This window comes from Cryptotermes secundus, unplaced genomic scaffold (genome assembly GCF_002891405.2).
Source record: "Cryptotermes secundus unplaced genomic scaffold, Csec_1.0 scaffold33, whole genome shotgun sequence".
NCBI classification, from domain to species: Eukaryota; Metazoa; Arthropoda; class Insecta; order Blattodea; family Kalotermitidae; genus Cryptotermes; species Cryptotermes secundus.
The window spans coordinates 303526-329236 of record NW_019727088.1 but is presented as its reverse complement, the minus strand read 5'-3'; the positions used below and the strand labels follow the sequence as shown (position 1 = coordinate 329236).

General features: G+C 41.2%; 1 protein-coding gene and 1 long non-coding RNA gene across 3 annotated transcripts in view; one reads left to right on the top strand and one right to left on the bottom strand.

Moving 5' to 3' along the window:
• LOC111864252 (uridine phosphorylase 1) overlaps window positions 1-12206 on the bottom strand; it is a 61361-nt gene extending 49155 nt beyond the window's left edge. For both annotated transcript variants that reach the window (XM_023851343.2, XM_033751364.1), the window contains exon 1: window positions 12036-12206. In XM_023851343.2, the coding sequence (XP_023707111.1) occupies window positions 12036-12061 (26 nt within the window). In that variant the 5' untranslated portion in view covers window positions 12062-12206. The remainder of the gene's footprint in view (window positions 1-12035) is intronic.
• LOC111864253 overlaps window positions 1-25711 on the top strand; it is a 74656-nt gene that overhangs the window by 44065 nt on the left and 4880 nt on the right. The window lies entirely within an intron of this gene.

Sequence of the window (25711 nt, the reverse complement as noted above, 5' to 3'; positions counted from 1 at the left end):
CTCAACATGTCACAACCCTGTGGGCCTCCACTGCCTGTTACAGGGATACCTGTAATTTTTTTTACTTACTTTAATCTACAAGAGCCTGGATGTAAAGCTGTTCCTATACATATTGACCCATGGTCTTGAGTGGTTGACTGAACAAAACTTGCTCCTCTAATTAACTGACTGATTTACATGCCAGTCAAATTAAAAAAAACTGTCTAGTAGACTTACTGATTGACCAATTAACCGGTCGAGAGTTTTTATCATTGCTCCATTTTCCGCCCTGAAATCGGCTGTCCTTACTGAGAGTTTTTATATAAATATTCCTCAGTATCTCCAGGAAAATACCGGGATATTATCGCAAATTAGGCCACGGCCGCTTCCTCCTGAACACTTTCCATGACAGTAATCAGATAATCACTATCAGCCCTCCGTTCGATGATATGTATATATCTGAGTTATTGACAAAAAAGAAAAACGAACTCCGTGGCCTTAGTCCGCAAGCGAACTATACCGACCGAAGGACCGCCGCTTGCCGGCGAAGTTAGTGCCAATTTTAGCAGATAGAGGGTGTCGCGTGGTCAGCGCAGTGAATCTCCACGGCCGTTAATTTCTGTTTTCTAGACCGGAGCCGCTACTTTTCCATTCAAGTAGCTCCTCTATTATTCTGAGTTACTGACAGATCTGTTAAATTAATTGCAAAGAATACATAGGCGAATTTCCAGGCTGACTGATTGTCTACTGTAACGTAATTGTTTAATTACTTAACTTGCAGTCTCTCCTGGACATTTGCCAGCTACACAGTGACCCGTCTACGTATCCATCACTGTAATCATACGCTGAGCTTCAGTCATGAATTCCGGCCCAGTTCTCATTATCGTAAGATATTTTTCTGAGAGAAAGTTGTCAGATGTATCACTGATGTGGTTGGTTACAGGCTTGACGACCGTGTTTCAGTTCTTCTTCATTTCACGGTATAAGAACTCAAGCCTTGTTAGAATGTGTCACATGTTCATTCCGTATTTTCCAAGGCACCATTTTTACTCATAACATATAATTTTCTTGTTTATGCTGAACTAACTTGGCGATCACATAGCTTCGCAGGCAGTATATAACTGGGTTATAGAATTTGTCTGACTGGAGACACAGACCAACACGACGCTCCCTGTTCGTGAATACTGCAGCCAGCATGAGAGGAGGCGGCGAAGTAGGGACCGGGTGCAGAGCTTAGTTTTCATTGCTAAACTATTGCGTGGTTCGTACGCACTTGTTAATTTGAATTCTCCTCCGAGTGACTCACTCTGTAGAATCTGTTGCCGTGTTATTCGTCGTTCTGTCCAGACATTTTATCCAGTTTTGTCTATATTCATCTATTCTATCTGGTGCTGATTTTGTTGCCAGTTCCTTCCTCTCTCTCTATGGCACTACAGCCCTTTGGACCTTGGTCGCTTTTTCACTTTCTTAATCCTGTACACAGACGGTAGGACTCCTTGGACAGGAGATCAGCCCGTCGCAAGGCCGATACCTACACATGACAACACAAATACAGAATAAAAGCATAGACTACCAGGCCTCGATTGGGATTCAAACCCATCATCACGGTGTTAGAGCGGGCGAAGACGATACATGTCTTAGACCGAGCGACCACTGTGATTGGATATATATCCAATTTTAATATAATCTTGTCTAGTACAGTCCGAAACTGATCTAAAATATCTCACTTCTACTAATTGTATTCTGTTCATGTCCCTTATTTTAGATGTCCAAGATTGACACCCATACAGAAAAGTAGGTAGTGCTGTTGCTTTAAAAATTACCAGCTTTTCACCAACTTTACTGATTTTGTCATATCACGACAATACTAAGTCACAACAGAGATTCCATCTGATTTATATAGAAAATTGCGTGACATGTACACCAGGCAAAGGTGTATATGTCACGTCATCTTCCACATAACTGACATGGGATCTCTGCCGTGTAACAATTTAGTTATAGCAGGAAACATGTTTTTAAATGCCATAAATTTGTTTTCTTTGTTGACCTTTTTAAATGATAGTGTCTCGCATATTAGTGACTGTAGACGAGGTTTGGAGTAGATATTAGATTTATTGACCACTTACAGGTCGTAACTACAAATAGTTATAATACTATCGCTACTACTACAAATAACTTCACTGTAAGTCTCCTCACTCTATTTCCACTAATAATTACTTGGTAACAGATCTCCACAATGGCAATTCTTCTGCAGTGTCTTCACTAGACTTTTCCTGTTACCGAATCGTAGTTTCCGTTGTCCGCTGGATAACACTACACAGCTGAACCCTCAATTCAACTCAGCTACTGAACTTAACATCCAGAGAGAGTCAGAGTGACGTTGCAACTGACGGTCAGTCAGTCTGTCTGTCTTGGTGTCGAGCCCCAGCTGGGGCTCATGACCAGATATTTCTTTTGAATGAAGGTTACTGTCCTGTCCATGTGTAGCGCCCTCTCTGACGAGAGGTCGGGTCTGTCATTTGTTAACATCCAGTTATATTAGCCTCTCGCCATATAGACTCGGGTCGTACCCCACGGAAAATACGTGTCACGTGTTAGCGTGTTCATTGGTCCGTTGCCGGAGACTGGGCATGGCGCGGGTTACAGAAAACACCTCTTCTGTTGTCAGAATGCATGCTTATCGGCCGGTTGCCTAGCATTGGGCATGGCGCGGATCACTTCTTCCAATGAATTTCTATTGTTGAGCGCTCTTATTTCGAGCGTTGTCTGGAAATTGGTCTACATGTCACAACACATTTTTGCTAATACTTTGTAAATTTTAAATTGAATGTTGTAATATATCCTCACCTTAACGATCGCAGTACACTGTCAACAAAATGCCTTTACTCCGGTCGTATAAGGCGAATGCTGTGTTATGAGGTGACCTCGTGACCTCACCCTATCTATATGTATGTGTATTAACCGATTTATATGTTATTGATTTTATTGAAGTGATAAGAGTTGCAGGCATATGCATTCCTATGCATTATTAATTTCATCATTTTATTACTCATGTAGAAATAAAGACCTAGTTACAGGATATAGGATGTGGTCCCAGAAAACCCAGAGCGAGTAACATTAGGAAGCCAGACCGCATAGACTTCCTACACGGGAGAGCTGACAAAGAGTGTCGGCGAGATGAATAACTTAACCGAGGGTAAAAATCAGATCATTTGACATAAGGGGATGACTCACACATCCTGTATCGAGTCTTCAGCACCATGCAATCCCTTGCTAGTTTAGATTAAGAGGTCCAATTGTAAAAGCTGTTACAATATGGTTAGGAGGATGTAAGGACATATAAACTCAGAACACAGGAAGTAGAAGCACATCTTCTTCATCAGTATAGACATAGTGACAGTCTAAGTTAGCCGAAGGTCCATCCTCCAGGGGGGAACCGCTATCCTATGGCGGCCGGCGTCAAGCTGCAGTGACCACCGATCTCTACCAGCACTACACGCTACCATGATTGTCCTCTACAGTATCGCTACGCTATGTAAGTAGAGACCTGTGTGTCGCAGCCTGGCTAGCAACCTCACATAGAGGGGAAGTGATTGCAGGAACGCAATAACTTTATTAACTTGTTTTGCTTCATTTATTTTCAGTTATTTTATCATGACATTTATTTTCTTGATTGTTTATTTTAATGAATAAAAGCTGTGGTGAAAAGCAGCATATGAATTGTGGGTTGGGGAGGGGCATCTTCCTTGATCACCCCATCCCGGTCCCCATAACAGCTGTAAGGGAGAAGTGCCCAGAAAACCAAGGGAAATGTGAGCAGAGCACAGTTACACTCTTCGAGGCCGAACAGTGTGCAGTGCAGGTACAGGACCTTTAGGCCTGGAGAAACGTAACTGTATACTTACTCTGCTTGTACTTCTGATATTTTTATGAAAATTATATGAACTCCCAACTGAAGAGAGTCTTGTAGTAATGAAAAGTGTTACGAAATTGACTGTTTCTTACTGAAATCAATGTTTAGTGTTGGCGATGTTGTGTGTTCATTGTTGACGAGGTGTTAAAAATTAACATCTCTTGAATAAAAGTTTCCTTGTGCGAAAACAACGTATTTAGCTAATGTTCTTGTCTTGTTATATTTTGCATCACTTCTCTCTTTCAATTCTCCCAGAGTTGTAAAGATAAATATTAGGCAGACTGGGGTGGGCGGGGGTTTATGCGTTAGCGTAGTCGGTTGAGGCACTTTATTACAGGTCGCGGTTTCGATTCCCGATGAGGCCATTACATTCTTCAATTAGCCTAATCTTTCCAGTCACACTATGGCCCTGGAGTCGACTCAGCTTCTAAGAGAAATGAGTACCAGGAATCTTCCTGGGAGATAAAGGGCGGAGGGCGCGTAAGGCTGATAAACTCACCGCGAACTGTGAGCCGATTGTCTAGAAAATGTGGGAGCCTCGACATCTCAAAACCCTCTGGTCCTTCTCGTCCTGTTACGGAGATAACTTCTTTCTACCTTTCTATTAAACAGACAGAAGAATGCTACATCAATGTCTTATTACTATTTTTATTGTTATGTTCATGTAGGCCTTTATCTAATCCAGTGTAATTTGTGTCTGTTGGCAGAGGCTCTATATTGTTTGTGTCAAACATTTTGAATATCCACTCTCCTCCCAAATTTGCAATAATTTAATACTATCAACTCGGCCAAAACTTTTGTCGTAATCCAAAAAATAAATTTTACCATATTTTCCCTCATTTTCTTGAATCTCTCTTGATGTACGTCTTTATTCTTGCAGGATGGGGCCAGGTGAAATTTATTACAGTCTTGTAATTTGGAGACTTTTATTTTTAATGAGATTATTAATTTCTTATCCGAAATTTAGTAAGCTTTATCGCTATAGTTTTCACAGTTTTTTAAAGCACACTTTTTGAAAAACATGCGTAATTTAGGCATCAGACCATGGTTTTAGAATTCTCAATTCTTTCCATCATGAATTAACAAATAATTTGAGGTTAGCTCTTTCTAAGGGACCCAATTGAATAGTTGTCTTCTCCTGAATTCATCTGAGGACGGAAACAGATCTAGTTTCCAAAACATTGTTTTCTATTTTCTAGAATACCGGACGATTGGAACACTTAAAAAAAATTCTGAGTGCCACTTTTCGTGTTATTGAATATTTCAGAAGTAGGGTTGGAGCTGTTTGGATTATATTAGTCCGGCTCACGGCGGAACCTGTGGCAGTATGTTGCGAAAACGGTAACGAAGCTTCGAGTTTCATAAATGTCGGATAATTTCATGAAGAGCTGAGCGACTGTTAGCTTCATAAAGGACTCTGCTCCACGGAGTTGGTTGTTTAGATAGCAGAATCGAAGGTAGATGCTTCTGAATAGAGCCGTTGCAAGCATTCCGCCAATTCAATTTATTCTGACGAGGGGCAATCTCATGACTTGCAGACTGCGATGGCCAGCTGCAGGTACATTTTACAATTACCCATTGAATTCAGCAACCCATGAGAATAAAGTGGGACCCAGTCGGTATCCTACATAAAAGCTGAACCAGCTGCTGCCCCTCGTTCAGTTTTTAGTTTTGCCCTACCTTGCCAACTACTGCAAGGTTTCACCATTATCTCTTGGACAGGTTCTCTTTCAGTTTTCAGCTGGTATCGGATCACATTCACCGTGATTTTCGCAACATCATGCTTTGCTTGAGAAGGGGAGCTGGGGAGAACATTTGGATCTGAGACAAAGTAACAGGAGGACGGAGAACGCTGCATTTTCGGAAGATTTGACGGTCAAATTAAGGATGGTGAGATGGGAGGGCATGTAGTACGCATGGGAGGAATAAATAACGAAAATATTTTTTTTGCCCCAATATATGCAGAAATGCTGGTAAGAAATTGGCGGGAGATACGTGGTAGCGTAGTTAGTTGAGGCACTATGCTACAAGTCAGAAGGTCGCGGGTTCGATTCCCCATGATTACATTGGATTTTTCAATTAACTTAATCCTTCCCAGCCGCATTATCGCCCTGGGGTCGACTCAGCCTCTAGCAGAAATGAGTACCAGGGATCTTCCTGGAGTTAGAAGGCGGCCTGAGTGTAAGGTTCCCACATTTCTAAACGGTAGGCTCACAGGTGGCCACCTGTGAGCCTACCGTTTAGAAATGTGGGAACCTCGACGTCTCACAACCCCATTGGCTTCCACGTCCTGTTTACAGTGATAGATTTACCTTCTTTTACCTTTAAGACAGGCGAAATTGGGAGGATAATATTAAATGGATGTTAAAGAAAATTAACGAGGTAAGATTGTGGATTGGATTCGCTTGTCTCTGGACAACGACAAGATACTGGCTGTTGTGAACATATCGTTGGGTTTAATCAAAGCAAGGGATGTTTTTGAGCTGGTGAGATGAAATGAGTTATCAGATTCTGTAGTCATTTTCTTTCATTTATTTACTACATATTTTTCTCCATCCGTATGTTTTCTTTAATATTGTTTCTAATGAATTTTATTCCGGCTGCTTGAACTTTACTAGTGCAATCTGTAATTCTGAACCCCAGTTTCAAATTCCATACGAAAGTTTCCATTAGTTTACAAATTTTAAAAGTTGTCTTTCCTCATCCTTACTTTCATTTTAACATTATATTTTCGTCACACATACTGCACTTTTTGATTTATTTGTTTTTATTGTATCTTAAAAATGTCACCTCCCAAACAAACAAACTAACTCCGTGGCCTGTAATCCGCAAGCGAACTATACCGACCGAGCGACCGCCGCTTGTTGGCGAAGTTTGTACCAACTTTTGCGGATAGAGGGTGTGACGCTGATCATTCTGAGCCCTTATTTATTTGGATGATTATAGATGACCATGAACTTTATTTCTAATTAATTCTCGGTACTTTAAATTTCAAAAGTCTTATGTTTCGATATTACTGGAAATGTATCGTGATCTATAATATCGTATTTCATCGTCTGGGACGTGCAATACGGTGTTTATGTTGAAAATTTCTAGATTCTGGCAGAAACAAGAAGTCCGGAGTTATGACATTTACGATCAGTCATAAATTTAGCTCGGGTACAGGGAACCGGACGCGCCTAAAAGGGAAGGTCAATGAGAAGAACAGGTCAGAACTTGTTACAGTTGCCTGTGAATGAGGGCCAGTATGATTGAGTTGCCTCGTTCAAGCTTCCCACGGAAGATGGGATGAAATGTATATGTCAACACCATCTTTCGAATTCCCGGCGTGGGGGTGCAAGCCATTCCACAAAAGGGAGACTTTCACAATATTCCGAACTGAACGGACGTGACCCTTACACGCTCCGAGACATAGCTTGTCGATAGTGTAACGCTGTAACTTAAAGCTAAGAATACATTAATTTAACAGTGTGGTGAATTAGCAGGTGAATAAACGTCAATTGGCTCAACTCTCAGAAAAACGCTTTCTTCGGCATCGCTACCCTGAGACTCATGCGAACCGACCCAGCTAGTTTCCCGTACCTATACCGATCTTCCTTAGTTTGATCTGTGAGGACAACTTCCAGTAGCCATCATACACTGTCCTAAGGTAGAAACAGGTGTAGCAGGGATAGCACCATTCCGACTGCGATACAAACAAGGCGGGTTGGAAAAGAGCGGTGTTAGGTGTTACGTGGTCAGCGCAACGGTTCCCCACGGCCGTTAATTTCGGTTTCCCAGACCGGAACTGCTATTTCCTTGAAATAGCTCCTCAATTATCCTCACAAGGCTGAGTGGACCCTGTTCCAGACCTACTACTACTTAGAAAATCTGGTAGCGCCCGGAATTGAACGCGGCAACTCTGGATCTGTAGCAAGGACCTCTGACCACTAGACCACAGAGGCGGTCAAAAATGTCACCTCCCAGGCAGCTAAAATGTGAAACTTGTTGTATAGTCGAAATCGGATTGGGCTGTTATTTCAGAATGAGCTGGTTATTCCCTGTGAGAGGTATTGCTAGTTTCCTCTGCATTTTCCAACGCGGTATCTTCGCTGATCTCCATTCGTGGCCATACTTACGTTCCGTTCGGCTAGAGCAGTGTTCTTCGAACTGGGTTCCGCGAAAGGAGTGACGAGCGTTCATGAAACGTGATGAAATATTGCTCATTTCATATGTTCTTGTATTTATTTTATCGACTTTCTATAATAATATTGAACTACGAATATAAGGCAACATTTTAAAAACAAGTAGATTAGAAGTACGTGAGCCGGGATTAACGGCCGTGGAGATCCATTGCGCTGACCACGCGACAATCTCTATCCGCAAAAGTTGGTACTAACTTCGCCAACAAGCGGCGGTCGCTCGGTCGGTATAGCTCGCTTGTGGACTGAAGCCACTGAATTTAGTTAGGTTTAGTTTGTTATAGTGTGTGAGTAATGTTATATTACAGCTTCCTATTGTACACTATAGGTCTGACTCTGCATTTTGCTTTTATGCCGCCTGTGTGCAACGTCTGTTACTGTTCACTTGTTTTTCTTTGTTGACACTACATGTTTCGACCTAATCGGCTTTCTTCAGGTGTACAGATTATTGTGATTAAGCATTAGAATAAGGAGCAGATTCCTTAATCACAACAAACTGTACACCTGGAGAAGGCCAGTCAGGCCGAAACATGTAGTGACAATAAAGAAAACGACAAATGAGTAGTTATCGACGCTGCACACAGACGGCATGGAAACAAAACGCGAAGTGGGATAATGTGTGAGTGTGGAGCGATTCAACTGGTTCAGCTCTGGATCCGGTGGTGGGATGTTGTGCTCATGGTGATGATCTTTCAGATGCGATGAATGATAGGGAGTTTCTTCTTTAGCTGAGCTTCTCAAGAAGAATTGTGCCCCGTGGATTTAGGGGTAGCCGTTCCCCGTGAACCAGTACTCGCTCATAGATGTTTTACTGTTCGTAGCATACAGCGTGCTACTTGCGCATGTGTCATTATAGAAAGTAACAATGAACAGCTTTACGAGTTTGAATGAAACTCATACAATGTGCTTACGTTTGTACAGTGAGATTTATTTGCTTCCGTTGATTCACTACTCAAGGAAATATATTTTCAAATTTGAATATCAGAAATAGAATTCTTTTATAAATCAGTGTTATTATTTTATTGGAGACGATTCTGAAAAAGATACCCGTTTTCTATGATTACTACTTGAATACCTCTATTTCATTTGTCGATAAATAATCGATGTTATCTTGTGATACGAGAAGCAACATATTTTCAGTTCATTGCTCTGATGCCCTCGTTTCAAAAGAGAAACATAAAGTCTGAATCTGGATACTTTGCTGGCCATTCTCTGGATTTGGCAAACTCAGCTGCAGCGTCATGAACGGGTAGTATGCATATATACAATTAAAAGTGGAAAATATTTTCCTGTGCAACGAATCAACCGAACTAATTAAACATGTTGGTTCTTCTCACTAGTGCGGGGTACCTAAAAGTCCCTTCCTTAGGCTTTCAAGAGAAGAAAATAATGGAGCAATCTGAAATAGCATATATAGGCCTATTATCTCTCTTTCTTTTTCTCTCTCTGAGCATGCGTGCAAACGCTTCTGCTTGTCCTTCACCTTTTATTTATATAAAAGCAAGGCTGTTACCTAATCCGATCAAGAATAACCTAACTTAGAATAAGAAGTGACGCCCTGCAGTCTGGTAGAAGTTTACCGTCTTGCTGAGCAAGCAACAATGAAACAACAGCTCTGCTCTACTTGTTACTTGCTCGGCCTACTTTTCATCCCTGAAGATGAAGTACGTTTCTCCGAAACGTCTGTAAACTATTACGAGACTACACACCGGCGCATCCCAGGAGATAGCAATTTTCAAAGGCACGAGTGAGAGCTCCGAACTTCACGTGACCTAACCTGTCGTGTAACCTTTGTAGCTCGGCCCACCGTCTAATCGATGTCCACTTTTTTTTTTCGCCCCATCGATCACGGAAAGGGATCCACTTATTGACTGTAACCCTGGACTAGGTGAGCCAGTTACCTAGTGGAATCTCGCCTCGTACGCGGGAGAATACTATGCTTTTGGCCTAGACTACTCTGTTTCTCCATTTGGATGCCTTACATTAGAACCGTAGAGATACTGCCTTGTTTTGTGTTCCCGAAATGATTACGCAACGGGTTTTTGATCCTGTCACGAAAATAAAAATAAAATAAAACATTTTCTTCACTAATCCCAAAATTTTTAGCACGTATGAAAACAGAGAAGAGGTTCCCTGTGATTATCTTTTGGTAGGTATGCCAGATAATGAGAATACACTTTCTATACACATATTTAGGTATATTTGCTACAGCTTTTAGTGTCATTAAAATCGGCAGAGCCGGTAATGTTTACCATTTTAAAAATCCAATGTCTTTGCACCACATATCGAAATATATTTAGCGGAAAATTTCTCTATAAAAGGCCTTACGTTCACCATAAGTAGCAATAGTATTTCCACACAGTATTTCATAAATTTCACCTAAATACTTCTCATTACCCTAAACGAAAAAACGAATTCTATTTTTACGGCACGAGCAAAATATGAAGGGCTGATATTCCTTTCGTTTGTTTCTGTGTAACTTCCATTAGGCATACACATTTCAAAGTAGAGGCTTGAGTAGCCTGATATAGGCAATATTTTTAACAGATCAGGTATTTAGAGGGAAATAGTTTTATAAATACAGTTGGAACATAAATTTCATATTATACTCTTAAGCAAATAAAGCCTGTCTCGTTTCATTCTCTAGACTATGTGGAAGCTGTTAGTAAAAATGTTTAAATGTTCTGGCTTATGTTCGTCGTAATGCGACTCTATGTTGCTCACCTACGTTCTTTACTAATGCCTTGATAGTAAAACACGGAAACTCAACATCGTTAGCATCAAAGCCCGAGCAGGTCTAGTCCATTAACCTTAACTCCCTAAAGTATACATGTGTACTTATATTTTTCTTCGGTCTCCTTAATTTTCCAGATGGATTTTTCCTAGAGGTTTCCTAAGCACAATTCTGTCCTCACTTCTTGTCTCCTTCATCCTACCCACACTCGCATTCCGCCCTAGGCTTCTTGATTTCGCTGTATTTATTTTTGTGCATCTCTTTTATGACGCACTCAGTATCTCGTTTTGTATAACACGGAATGATATGAAAAAAAATCCTTAGCCTGTAGTCCGCAAGCGAACCATACCGACCGAGCGATCGCCGCCTGTCGGAAAACTTAATGCGACCTTTTGCGGATAGAGGGTGTCGCGTGGTCAGCACAACGAATCCCCACGGCCGTTAATTTCGGTTTTCTAGACCGGGAATGATATGATTGGTGAATAATTAATTGTAAAGTATTTGAAAGGAAACAGTTGTGCCATAATTGAAATTACCATCCCGGCATTTGCTTGGAGGGACTGAGGAAAACCAGATGGAATATGAGTAAGGAAAGCCGGTGGCCTGACCGACTTTTGTCGAGCATCTTCAGAATTTAAGTCAAGAACATATCTCTGCATCAACCTACCCGGTTTCGCTAGCAATGCTGGGTAACCCGCACATATCACGAAATCCCTCCATATTTAGTGTTCCAAATTGCTCACTCACTCTATCCTTCTTACTGCTTTCTTGTGCACTGTTTTCAAATACTTGCGATGTGTATATTGCCACTTGAAAGTAAGAGATTATTTTCATACCCATACTAAATAACTGGAAAATTGTACTCCTGTATATCGGTCTTATTTATTTATAAAATTCTCGAGCTTATTTATTTAAATAAATTGTTGTACTTTTTGGACAGAAACTATTATAAGAATAATTCTCTTCAGTTCTTCTGCAAAAGCAATTATAATGATCATGGTTGAAATCAGAAGTTATAATTCGGTTATTATTCTGTCTTATATATGCATGCTACAGAATCCTCGCTATTGATACAAAGTCGCATACGAATGCAATGGACGTTCATATAATGGCCTGTAAACATGAGAGAAGTTGACAAATTTTCCTTTTGTCAGGCAAAGGTTGCTACAAGGTCACAGAACCCGATTTGACAGAGAATCCCACTAATTTGCAAGTTGTTAGTACTTACTCATCAAGTTCTTCGTCGGAAGACATGTTGGCCACTAACAAAAGGTATCACAGCTCATAGCTAACTCGCACCACACCCCCAGTTTAGCAGCAGCGACTAGCGACCTCTTCCCCTGTTCGCGAGCACTGTACTACCGCCCGCAACTCGCTCCAGGTGACGTGCCTACAACTGAGGGCTGTCCTCAGTTCCCGCGGGGTAGTATCCGTCCCCCTTCCTTTCCTTCTTTCTGCCGCTCTTCCTGTCTTTCTATCTCTCTCTATCTATCCGTCATTCCATCCATCCATCCATCCCTTCTGTTGATTCCGCCACCTCGTTATATATCCATCTGTCTTTATGCCTATCTACTTACTATCTTATTTTCTGTTCTTTATATGCATGTGTCTTTTTTTCTTACTTCTCACAGAGCAAGATGGCTCAGAGGTACTGTTTCTGACTTGTATTTTGGTGCTGTCAGTTCGAATTTCGCTGGAATACCGACTACAGTTACTGAATGGTTTAGTGGTTTTCTTCAGTCGCTCCAAAATAATGCCGCGGTAGGCCTTTAAATTAGGCCACGATCTCTTCCGTCATCATCTTTTCCAGTTTATTATTCACTAACATCAATTTCTTCGACGATAAACAGTGCGGCAACTTCTTGACGGGGTGGGGTGAAACTGCGTCCACTGTTGGGCCTGTTGTACCGGCCTCGGATGGTAGGCAAGTATGGATCATTCTGTGGAATGAGAGCTGGCAGAGGAAACCGAAGTAGTCGGAGAAAAGTTGAACCAACGTCACTTTGTCCACCACAAATCCCACATGACGCTCTGGGAAACCGGTACTTGGCCACGGCCATGCAGTCTATGTTCCTGGCAGCATAGTTGAATGAACTACAAAAACAAATATTCCAGCTCTTTTTTCTTTTTCTTTCTTTCTTTCTTTCTTGTTTCCTTCATTCTTCTCTATTTTTCCTTTCTTTCTTTAATTGTGTGATATATTCACTCATTCATTATTACCGTCGTACTGACGTGCTGTAAAGTGAACGTAGAAATGTCCCCGTGCTTAAGCATTATGCCATGAAGGCGTATGGGGGAGTGCATATATAGATCCACATTTTCTTGACCTCGGCACTATCTAGAAGTGAGTGGTCAGCTTCACGGGACGGCCTCTTTAACATCGGGGAAAGATTCCCCGGTACCCATTGTATAGGAGGTTGGGTGGGCCTCAGAGTCGGTCTGGACGACGCGAAGGGCAAATTTCTGTAATCATTATTACTCCTACTTCCCACTAACGAACCAATTTACTGAGCGGGTTGGCATAGCGGTAAGACTCTACGACTCGCGTTCGGGAAGTGCTGGGTTCGAATCTCGGCTGGGACACCGGCTAACATGACTGGGGGTTTTCGTTGCTTTCCTTAGTTCCTTTACACCAATTCCAGGACGATACATCGAATAGGCCAAGACCTCTCTCTTACAAATTCTTTCCAATTCATCTTTAATTAATCATCCCAGAATTGGAAGCCGTATGCTATACATACTGATAGCCGTGTAAAGTAACAAGAAACAATCGGCTAACCGAACATTTATGTCGCTACATTTTTAATTGATATATACGCATCTATTGGCAGTTCGCTAACAGTAGAATGTTTTCAGCAATGTTTTGTGACCTTATCGGTCTGTTCTGCTTTTGACTGTATTTTCAGTATCTCGGATTATTTTCTTTCACTTGCTCTACAGCAACCTTGGGCCCTGTCCTCTGATTTTTTTCAGTTTCATGATCATTTTACAGACTGTAGGACTTCTTGGACGAGTGATCAGCTCGTCGCAAGGCCTCTACCTGAACAACACAGACACAGAATAAACACATACACATACCAAACATCCATGCCTTGTGTGGGATTCGAAACCATGATCCCGGCTTCCGAGCGAGCGAAGACAGTACATGCCTCAGACCGCTCGACTACCGTGACCGGCATTTCGTATTATACTGCTCCAAATAATAGGGTGAAACTGCATAATTTGAAACGACGTGGAAGCAAGAAGCCATACCATGACTTCAGGTTGTATTAGTAGCCAGGCAGTTGTTAAACGGCACCTTGGAATCACACAAGGCCTCTCAGTCATAGTAACTATACCCGGGCCGACCTGTTAATCGGCCCTTGCCGGAAACACCGACTTCAGGAAGATTGGGGCTGGCAAGCTGCATTAAACGGAAGGAGTTACCGGGCAGGATGGAATCGAAGCAGCAGGTAAATCCGAATATAATTATCGCCGAATCCGGTCTAAGGCATGTACTGTCTTCGCTTGCTTGGAAATCGGGATCGTTGGTTCGAATCCCACTCAGGGCATGGATGTTTAATTTGTGTGTGTGCGCGCTTTTCTGTGTTTGTCTACAGGTAGAGGCTTTGCGACGAGCTGATCACCCGCCCAAGGAGTTCTACCGAATGTGTAAGAGCTAGAAAAACCGAAGTGAACGGAGAAGTTCATGGGGCTAGGCCTAGGCCCACTGGGGCTGTAGTGCCAAGGAAAAAAAAAACTTTACTTCCTTTACCTCATATCATAGTGCTTATCGTAGGAACATCTGTACCTTTGTAGTCACTGAAGATAGGAAAACTGAGGAATGTTGCATCTGTGAAAATAGTATAATGCAGCTCAATAGCGGCTACGTAAAGTATTGACTTACGTTCTGTTTTACGACAATAAGTATTGGGCCCTCCTAATTACGAATGGGAATTTATTGTAGTATGATATTACAATTATCTTTGAGAATTATACAAGGCAAGTTCCATCATGGCAACAGCGCTACGCAGTCATGCGGCATTCTGAAGGAAACGGAAATTCTTTTTACAAATATCATAGTTTGGGTGTCACCAAGCTAATTTACTGTTCTTCCGTTACAATGAACAATTCAGTTTCCAACGCAAGGTGGTGAGGTGTTTCATCAAATACATAGAAACTTTTTATCAAAACGACTATAGTAAGTTGCTGTTATTAACCGTTTAAATTGTATATACATTTTTATGATTATTTTATTAGCTAACTTTCCTAAAGCAGGCTTATGCAATCTCCATGCTGTCTGTGTGTAACCCCCCCCCTCCTTTACTTGTGAATGTTTGAACTAACTTTAATGAAACTTTGTGTGTACGTAATGCACCTGAACCCTTCTGAATGGCGTACTTCATACATGTCTCCGAACAGTCTGTGTGCCTGTACGTGTATGTGTAAGCTGCCGTTGTAGCATAAGATACGTAAGATAGGCATGAATTGTTCTGTAAAGCGTGTACTGCAGATGACTTGTATATAGCGCAAAAGGAAGAATTCTTAGTAACGTGCTACAAGTGTGATAGATACGCTTGACGAAAGGCCAGGCTTATTAATAAGAGAGACAACCGATCTTCTCGTCAGAGAGAATGTTACATAAGGACTATGACTGCAGGGGTCACCGAACGTGACGATGAAGATATTAGTACTTCTCCTTCATGCGTACCGTGCTCAGTCCTCAGCTTGGAGATCGCCAATCCTGAATGAGGATATTCGTCGTTTTCCTCAGTCCGTTAAGGTAAATTTTGAGATAGTATATCAAATTACTACCAGTTAATTTCTTATTGTCCCTAATTAATTATTTATTAGCCACCCTAACATTTTACACTGTATAATAAGTAAATGAAAATGTTAAATAAACCACGAACATAGATTAAAACACCGTGTTCTTTCCTGCTGCATAACATTGCTGGCATAACTGAATTTCTCGTAGGCTTACTTTGCGTGCTTCTGCTTTAAAACAGTCTCTATTCTGATGGGCATAAAGGACACTATTTTTTGTACGGTTCTAATTAATGAGGTTCCTGTCGGTGTAATAGGTGCGGATGTCGTAGCTTGTACCTGTACGTACCTGGAGAAATATCCAACCGGGAGAATCGATCCATGGCCCTTGAAATGCCAAGACTCCCGATATTTGTCTATGTTTGACCTTATAAAAAGTTTATTGATTACGTCATTTTTTCTCTTCTCAAATCCCTCAGCGTTGGGAAATGTAGATAAAGAGCAGTCGGTCAGGGATTGTTGTGTATTGGGTATCGACAAATGTACCTTTATATAAGATACCTAGTGAGATTAAACGTGAGTACCCGAAGTGAATATTGATTCTCTAAGAGCTTGTGACAATACACTGGGACCTTGACAAAGGGAAGCCACGTTACTGTAAACTCGCTGCAATCCGAATTGTCTGTAGTAAACGATCAAATACCAAAATCCTTCAGTCATTCCAATCCAAAACACTCCGTATGATATCTGGAGCACCATGGTACGTCTCTAACCAAACTTTACATGAAGACTCAAAATACCATCAATACAAGATGAAATGAAGTCAAACATAAACAGATACAAAGACCGAACAGCAGAGCATGTAAACCAGCTCATAAGTGACCTATTCACTCAACCCTTAGAAAACAGAAGACTGAAAAAATCTGGCCAGAAGACCTCAATGAAGTGTAACCATACGGAGAACCATAACTGAATGGTACCCGTCACAAGCCTTCGAATTTTAAACCATTTACTAATTACTCATGCTACTACTATGGAGTAGATTGTAAATTTGCAAGAAATAAAATAAAAAAAAAATCCGAAGTGAACTACAGCACCACAAGAAGGAGGAGGAAGAGGAGGAGGAGGAGAAGAAATTTTAGCTGTATTCTTGCTAGCAGCAAATCAAACAAGAAACCAGTTTTACAAAAGTAGCTATCTATTAAACTAGCCTAATCTAACCTCACAAACCTAGTCTGCTACATTATTCATGCTGGTTTGTTGCTTGGTTTATTCCTCTCTATCCTGCAGATGGAGGTGATATGTTCCTCCGAAACCTCAGTTGAGTTTCAATTGACTACACGATGTTATATCTTCACAACCACCACTGTGAGAACCTCAAATCCTGTAAACTTTCAGGCACTTAATAAGATTATTATCGTCATAAAACCCATTCAGAATAACTAGTGCCAAAATGCCCAGGTGCAAAACTAATCATTTGGCAACTCTATACACTCCTGCTCAGATGTTTATTTTTATTATTTTTTTATGAGGAATGATAGATGATATAATGTCCATGTAGTCCTATAAGGGAACGATTACAATTACGAATGTAGCAAATACCGCAGTACGTGTTTTTTTTTCCTTGGCACTACAGCCCCAGTGGGCCTAGGCCTGCCTCCATGAACTTCTCCGTTCACTTCGGTTTTACTAGATCTTACACATTCGGTAGGACCCCTTGGGCGGGTGATCAGCTTGTCTCAAGGCATCTACCTGTACACAAACAGAAAAAAGATCACACACACACACAAACCAAACATCCATGCCCTGAGTGGGATTCGAACCCGCGATCCCGGTTTCCAAGCGAGCGAAGACAGTGCATGCCTTAGACCTCTCGGCTACCGGTACCGGCGCAGTACGTGTTTAGGCCAGTGCATATACGTAAATTGATGTACTGGCGCTCGAGAGCGATACTACGTGAATATATAAAGAAAAAGGTCGGATCGTCACTTTAGCACACCAAGTGGCAGTTCGTTGAGTTGCAGAACACTTGCGTTTGTACATTTCTTTCTTACACGCGTTTAAAATGGTATAGCATATGTCTTTGTATAACTTAAATTTTAATTAGAATCCAGCACTAATTCTTTTTAATGCTAGTGGGGTGGGACTAAGTCCCTTGTACTGCAGCCACTTCTGGCCAGTTGTACCAGCCCCAGATGATAGGTGAGGGTGATTGTGGAGTAATTGGTGGAATGAAGATTGGCAGGGGAAACCGAAGTACTCGGAGAAAACCAGCCCCAGCGCCACTTTGTCCGCCACTTGTACCAGCCCCAGATGATAGGTGAGGGTGATTGTGGAGTAATTGGTGGAATGAAGATTGGCAGGGGAAACCGAAGTACTCGGAGAAAACCTGCCCCAGCGCCACTTTGTCCACCACAAATCCCACTTGACCAGAACCGGGATCAAAACCGGGCCGCCGCGATGGGAAGCCAGCGACTAACCGCTTGAGCTATGGCGCGGCCAGAATTAAATTTGGTCCAGTGTTGTTTTCTCAACATACACCCATTTTACGCTTCTAAATACGTCAAATAATCACTATGAGGTCTAGATTTTGGAGTAAGATTCTTAACATTCCATGTTTGATGTTACTTTCACAGGCCACGAAGTAACTGCCAACAAGTCATGCTGCCGAGCTTTCAAATAGAAAGATAGTACTCGTAAACGCCGGTTTTTCTGACCAACCCGGTCACAGCTCAATTGATAACAATAACCGATTGATGACAGTAACAGATGATAACAGACGCCAGCTCTCCAGTGTTGTCTATTGATTCAGGGCGGAAATTTCTACACAGGAAGTGGAAGTGGGTAGAAAGGAAGTTTTGCCATCAAACAATATAAATGCTTCAATTGACAATAGAATCTTTCTTCGAGAAAACTATCAGTAAAGATGAAACAGATATAATGTTACTGGAAATCCATACGCACTACTAAAACAAATAAAGAAATTATTAATATTAAGAATTAAACAAAATCTTTTAAACTTAAGTATATGTTGACTTTCTTGAGGTCATTAGACTTCCTAATTGTAGCCGGGATAGCCTGGTTGTTATAATGAGCATGCTAGGGATCGTGTGGCCAGAAAATGGCCCTGCCAGGGACAGGAATTTTTCTTCTCGCCAACAAGTTATGATCACCCGCTCAACCTGCTACCTAATGAATGCCCGGAGACCCTTTCGTCGATTGTAAAATGATGGGCATAAAGAATGAATGGAGTTATACCTCCACTGACCCATATGTCTTCACAACTTGTTGCTTGATTAAGCTTAGGTAAGACTACAGAGCATATCTTTATAAATTACGAAAGAGGTAATTTAATTTTGATATGATAAGCTGCTTTCGATAAATAGACAAAATAATTCTTCCTTACGTATTAGTGATAAGAGCATGAAGCCTGATATTAGGATAATCAAAATAATATCAAAGCATTGCAATTTTATTCAGCTAAAATATATTGACCAGCTCTCGTAAATATGTATTCATTAGCAGCCGCATAAGATGAGATCTAGATTTACTACAGACAGTTAATTTTATTAAGTAATTACATTTTTATTAACTCTTCAGAGATGTTTCAAGCAGCATTTACATTCTGATTAATATTTATATAAAATATGCATTAGGGTACACTGAACAGTTTTCGAGACATCTGATAAATATTTTGGAGTTAAGGGCATCTAAATATTAAGGGTGGAACACGAGCTTGGCGGCGGGTTGCAACCGTCTGAGGGGTTATCGAGCGAGTGTCCCAGCATGCACTCTGTTCCAGGGCTGTCCAGATTAAGGCACGTGCTGAAATCAATACTGATTGACCCACATTCAACGGCTAGCAGAGCTGTATCAACTGTTGTTGTTATGTACGATATATAAGTAAGTGGTTTTAAGTTTACGCATTTGTAGAGATTATTTGATGTGAACTAATTAGAGAAAACAAAATTAGAACGTTGAATTTTCGTACCAAATTTTAAGAATCTTTCGTGCACGAATATGCTAATTGTAGAAAAGATGCTGGGTAGAAATGAACCTTTTAACCGCCGCTCATCCTCGACATGGTCACACTCTTGTTTCCAGGGTATGTTTACCGATTGCTATGAAAACTGAAGTGACTTACGGAGTAATCTAACAGCTTTACTTATTTGAGAAGGACTGTAGCAAATTCAAATTCAAATTATATTCAAGAATAAAGCAGTAGGAAATTATATTCTGTCGTAATTTTATAATCATATNCCACATCCCAGAAGACTGCTTTCTTCATATATCTGCATGTCTGCTGTTTATAGAACCTAAAGATTAAAATGTACAGGGAAGTAACTTTACTTCTTTTTTTATATGTATGTGAAACTTGATCTTTCATATTAAGGTAAGACAATAGGCTGATAGTGTTTAGAGGGAGAACTTATGGCCTTAGAGAGAAGAGCAGGAGAATAGAGAAAACCACAAGATGAGCTCCATAATTTCTGTTCACTTAATATTTCTACGTACTTACTTACTTACTTACTTACTCAAGGAGCTTAGCCCTTCTGGAGGAGCCGCCAATGCTACAGCTACTCAAGAATTTCCCAGCATTTTATGGAACCCGAAGGTTCATTACCATGTTCACAAGAGCCCTCCACTGGTCCCTATCCTGCACCAGATCAGTCCAATCCATAACATCCAATCATATCTCTCTAAGATCCATTTTAATATTGTCCACCCACCTACGCCTTGGTTTTCCCAGTGGTCTCCTTCCTTCTGGCTTTCCCACCAATATCCTATACGCATTCCTCGTCTCCCCCATTCGTGCTACATGCCATGCCCACCTCATCCCCCTTGACTTGATCATTCTAATCTAAATATTACTAGGGCTATAAAATTAAGAAGGATGAAATGATATTGTGACGTGTTGCGCAACGGAGGACCCCTACCTCCCCAGCGGCTCGTGGCGGTAACGTAGCGCTCTCGTTACTATGGTAATGNAGTCATCACCCCGCCACTCTCCCCACGGTGACGTAACGCGCAACGCGCGGTGATGTGCCGAGCGGAGCCGAAGTGAGCCGAGTCCCAGCGCACTGGTCGCTATGCAACGCGGATAAACAGTGGTTGCGATAGACGACGGTAGCAACAGTGATGCCTACCACGTGGTTGTTTTCTCGTTGCCCTGCTGAGGGTTTATAATGGAGCTACACAGCCGCCGACGACAGTTCTCAGTTCGCAAGTTACGAGTTACAGACGCGTGTGCGAGAATCAGTGATAGTTCGTGATAACCGAGTGTATTTGGAGTGTGTAACTCAGAGAGATTTGTATAGCTCCCACGTTATTAATACGTGAATACTCCTGAAGATAGTGTGAAGAGATTTGGTTGTAGGGTTTGTAAAGTGTGAAACCCGCAACTGTGTTATAATTAATTGTAGCCGTTACTTGTAGGTTGTTAAATAAACCAGTTAACAATCTCTACGGCGTCTTCAGTAACGAAACACGTTACAATATGTAGCATGCACTGGATTTTGGTCGGGAAGACGAGAAGGAAGACACCATCTGGAAGATCTAGACTTAGATGGAAAGATAATATTAAATTCAATCTTGATGTGGGTGTGAAGGTGTGGTCTGTATTAAAGTCGTTTGGAATAGAGTTAAGCAGAAGGCTGTTGTGAATACGTCAGCTAATCTTTGGATTCTATAAAAGGTTGACAATTTCTCGACAAGTAGTTTTTTTTTTAATTCGCTTAGTTGGAGGGGGGTGGAGTCCAGCTGGGTCCACTCGGCACGGCGGCCACTGATCGACACGTAGTTCCGTATTCCGTATTGAGGGGGTGGGTTTCGCCATGCACTTAGACCGGTTACTGGTCCATTGTGCGTCCCACTTTAATTTTTACTGTCTCCATACCCTACCGGTACTGGTGCCTACTATCAGCCCCTTTCTGCCAGCGAGGTTCCAACCTCTTACTGGCAGTGGTGTCTAATAGTTAGTCCCTTTCTGTCAGCGAGGTCGTCCCTCCTCTGGCAGGGGTTCCTAGTCCCTTTCTGCCAGCAAGGTTTCTACCCTCTACTTGGCAGTGGTATCTAATACTTTAGTCCCTTTCTGTCACAGAGGTCCCCCCTCCTCTGGCAGTGGACCTGATACTTCCCCCATCTACCGGAGGAATTGGAAACTACTTGGGCGGGAAACTTGGCCTAATTTTGCTCAGAGGTCTCCTAGAGACATGAGGTTCTTTTACGTTCCGTAAATCCACGACACGGGACCCACGGCTTAAAGTTCCTCCCGGAGGACTTGTTCCCTGAATTTTTCCGCCCTTAAAAATTCCACGACCTCCGCCGGGTTTTTGAACCCGCGTACCACGAGACACGTAGTTCGGGGTCTTTCTCAAAAATCTGTCGGCTGCAGGAGATAGAGCGCCATCATTTCTGTTTCATGGCCTGAAGTTTGTGATCGAGTCGGCATTTTGGTCTTGTATGAAGGAGATTCACCACTCCTTGCCATTATTTTTGAAAGTACATATTTTTAATCTCTTCTAAAGGCAAATTAATTTGGGATAGGATAGCAAAGAACACCCTCCCTCTCCCCAGACCTGGAACTCAGGGAGGGCAGTAGACATACTCGTATGTTAAAAATATTGTTGCATTGTTGACGGGTGCGATAATAATAAGGATAGTCCCTTCTCCTGTAACGAACTTCCCCGTATTGAGAATAAACTGCTGAAAAGAGATAGACATCACAAGAAATAGAAAAAGTACATAAAGGTCTACATAATACATTCTTATCTCCTAACATTAATACATCTGTAGATATTAGGGCCGATGAGAGTTGCCGCGCGGTCTAAGGCATGAACCGTCTTCGCTCGCTCTAACACTGCAGTCGTGTGTTCGAATCCCATTCAAGGCATATATTGTATCCCGGTGATGGGACAGATTGCAGGTTGGCAGGGCGAGCGGTTCCCTTGGGAGTCAGTGCGGGGTGTGAGAGTACTGCAACTTGAAATTAACTAATACATGTATTGATAATGTACACAGTTATAGAGAAAACCCTGTTGGTAAGAAAATCAGTGGTCTGCCTAAGCAAGGGCAGCGGCCGACTCCTGGTATCAGACAGCTCCTGCTCCACTTTATGGATATCTCAGGCAGCGTCGATATCAAAAGCGTCTTTGCTTACGCCCCGTGGGGTATATATCTTGTCCGGTTAGGGCGTTACCCTTCTGGAGTAATCTGACTAGCGTCATTCATTGCATCACCCTCGTGAGTTTTTGGAGGGTCCACAGCTGTCTTGTTCTTAGTAAAAACAAGCCTCTTCCTTGTGACAGCACAGGTGAAGGACAAACCTCTAATCTTTTGATCCTACCTGAAGTTAATCTCTTGATACTTTCTGTTGGTACAATCGTTTCCTCATACTATGTATCCATAAGGTACAGTCTTTTCCTCATATTACAATATACCATATAACATATTATATCAATTATCTTATAAAACAATTCATTACATACTATGTATCCCCATATACCACATAGGTATTAACATATACAACAGTTTATAGTAAGCATCACCATACCTTATACAGTAATCTATACCAGGTGCCACCATATACAACAGTATGTCTGTGTCCTTTTATTCTGTGTTTATATTGTTCTGTGTGTAGGTAGATGCCTTGCAGCGGGCCGATCCCCGTCCAAGGAGTACTATCGAGTGTTTGTAGATTAAGAAACTGAAAAAGCGGCCAAGGTCCACAAGGGTTTTAGAGCCATACATAGTAGGTAGATAGATAATACATAGACAGGTAGATAGACAGATAGGTAGATAAATATATATAGATAGATATGTAGGTAGGTAGATGGATATAGATATATAGGTAGGTAGATATTAGATAATGGAGGATGAAGTTGACTTGGCGTCAAGCACACATAAGAAATAGAGTGAACTTGGAGCATTTATTGAAAAATATACGCTCCGTGGAATGATATTAGAAAGGTGCCTTTCGTTTACTCATGGCGTTTTCCGCTGTCTAGCTACAAGCAGAGCCTTGTAAATCTGCCGTGCATCTGTCGGTCGGAAAGCAACCACATAAGTTATCTGTGGGTCGAAAATAATACGCGTTCTTACTCTGATCACTCTCAGAATTATGTGACATTTTCCCAAGCTTTTTATTGTATTTTACCTATACGACATTATATGTGTATTTTGCGGATCAGAATGATATTCATGCAGTTTGCCCATAAATGAGTACTTAGTGAGATTCGCTGCAAAATGAACTTAGATCCTTAGTTGTTAAAGAAAATGTGAATTACATATGAAAAATTTAAAATATTTATATAAAAGTTTAATGATGTAAATGTACACAAACATTCATGTTGGATTTATTGGGTGATTGTGAGAATGTATGAATTTTGATTTACTGAATGATGGTCTACATACAAGTAAGTGGTTTAGTAATAAGTTTGGGTGTAACATTTGGTGCGTTAATTGTTGGTTAAAATTTGAAAGTTGGTTAAATGATTCACTAATGGGATACGAAAATTGGTTTATTGTTTGCAGAGTACTAATTTGATCCATTGATTGACTGTTAGGACGTAACATTTGATTCACTGGTTGTTTGTTGAAAATACCAATTTTGGCTCCTTGAGTGAGTGTTTCTATAGGAAATATGGTTTATTGATGTTAAGAAATGAAATTTGGGTCGCTAATCAGTGGTTAGAATACAAAATTTGGTTTACTGTTAAGTTTAGTAGGCTAGAGGTAGAAAGGTTTAAGAGGTTATTGCAAGGTGTGTAATCACAGATTGTGTATGTTTATAGGCTGTACGTATGTAATTATAGATTTAATTGTATTTGCTTTCGTTTCAACCTGTTTAGTGTTTATTTGGGTTATTTTGGGTATTAGTAATAATTAATTCATTGGGCGGAGTAGAAGCTATCCACAGATGTTGAACTGGTGGCAGTTACGTGGAATATTCTAAATTTTGATGGTGGCAGCGTTGGAACAGTAATAAGAAATTTGGGTGCCTCATCCACGCTTTTGTAATAATAAACTGGCCGCAAGGCGGGAGGCACAATAATTTGATGGCAGCAGTAAGATATAATAACAATTTTTGTGTCGCAGTCTTTGTGGTCCAACACTGGCAATTTGAGACAGGGACGTGTTGCAGTTGATTAAAGTTGCAAAATCTGCATATGTATACCCTGACGGAGGAAAGCAGCAAAGAACCCTGGTGGAGGTCGTGACCTGACCGACATAACAGACGAAAATTTCCAGTAGTGAAATTCCCTGCTGCTGAAATAATCTTCGCTTTGGTATTCTCGTCGGACATTTGTCATATCCGTTGATCCATCTTCGTCTAACGAAAATTAATTTATCGAACAAAAGTTCTGTGTCGAAATTTTGCTTCGAGTTCCACTGCAAGCCCGTCGATAAGTATGCTTCCTGTTGTGGCTTACATCATGCTGTGAGACGTAACATCCTGCCACCTGTTACCATAACTGTGAACCAGAAAGCTTCGACTAATCTATTACAGATGTCATGATGAACAGGAATTACAAATCATAGGCATAATGTTATTTTAACACTGATAGTGTTTGTTGGTATTGTCCGTGTGAATATACTAGTAGAAATTAAAATTTTTATGACCGTGACGACGCTATCCAATTCATGCATCAATAAGTGTTATTATTATTATTATTATTGTGCGAAACTATTGGGTCTAGTTCGTAACATTACCTACAATTTCTCTTCGCTAGACTGTATGTTCAGCTTGTACACTACGTTAGTTAGATCTAAGCTTGAATATGCGTCCGTAGTCTGGAATTCGATTACGTCAACTGATGCCAACAAACTGGAACGCATCCAGCAGAGGTTTGCGGCCCTTTGTTTTAAACGTTTCTTTCCTCAAGTTCATTACAATTATTCTCTTGCTCTTGAGGAGTTAAAATTACATACTTTATGTACTAGGAGACATCGCCTTGATGCTCTCTTTCTTATTCAAATTTATTTTGGCTCAAAATTCTGCCCTTCTGTCCTGGAAATCGTTGGTCTCCGAGTTCCTGCTCGGTATATCAGAGATTTTACATTGTTCAATGTTTGCCCCTTATTTAAAAATTGTCCCTCTGCTAGATGCGCAGCAGCTGCTAATGTTGTCTGCAGGTAGGTTGACGTATTCGGAGCCAG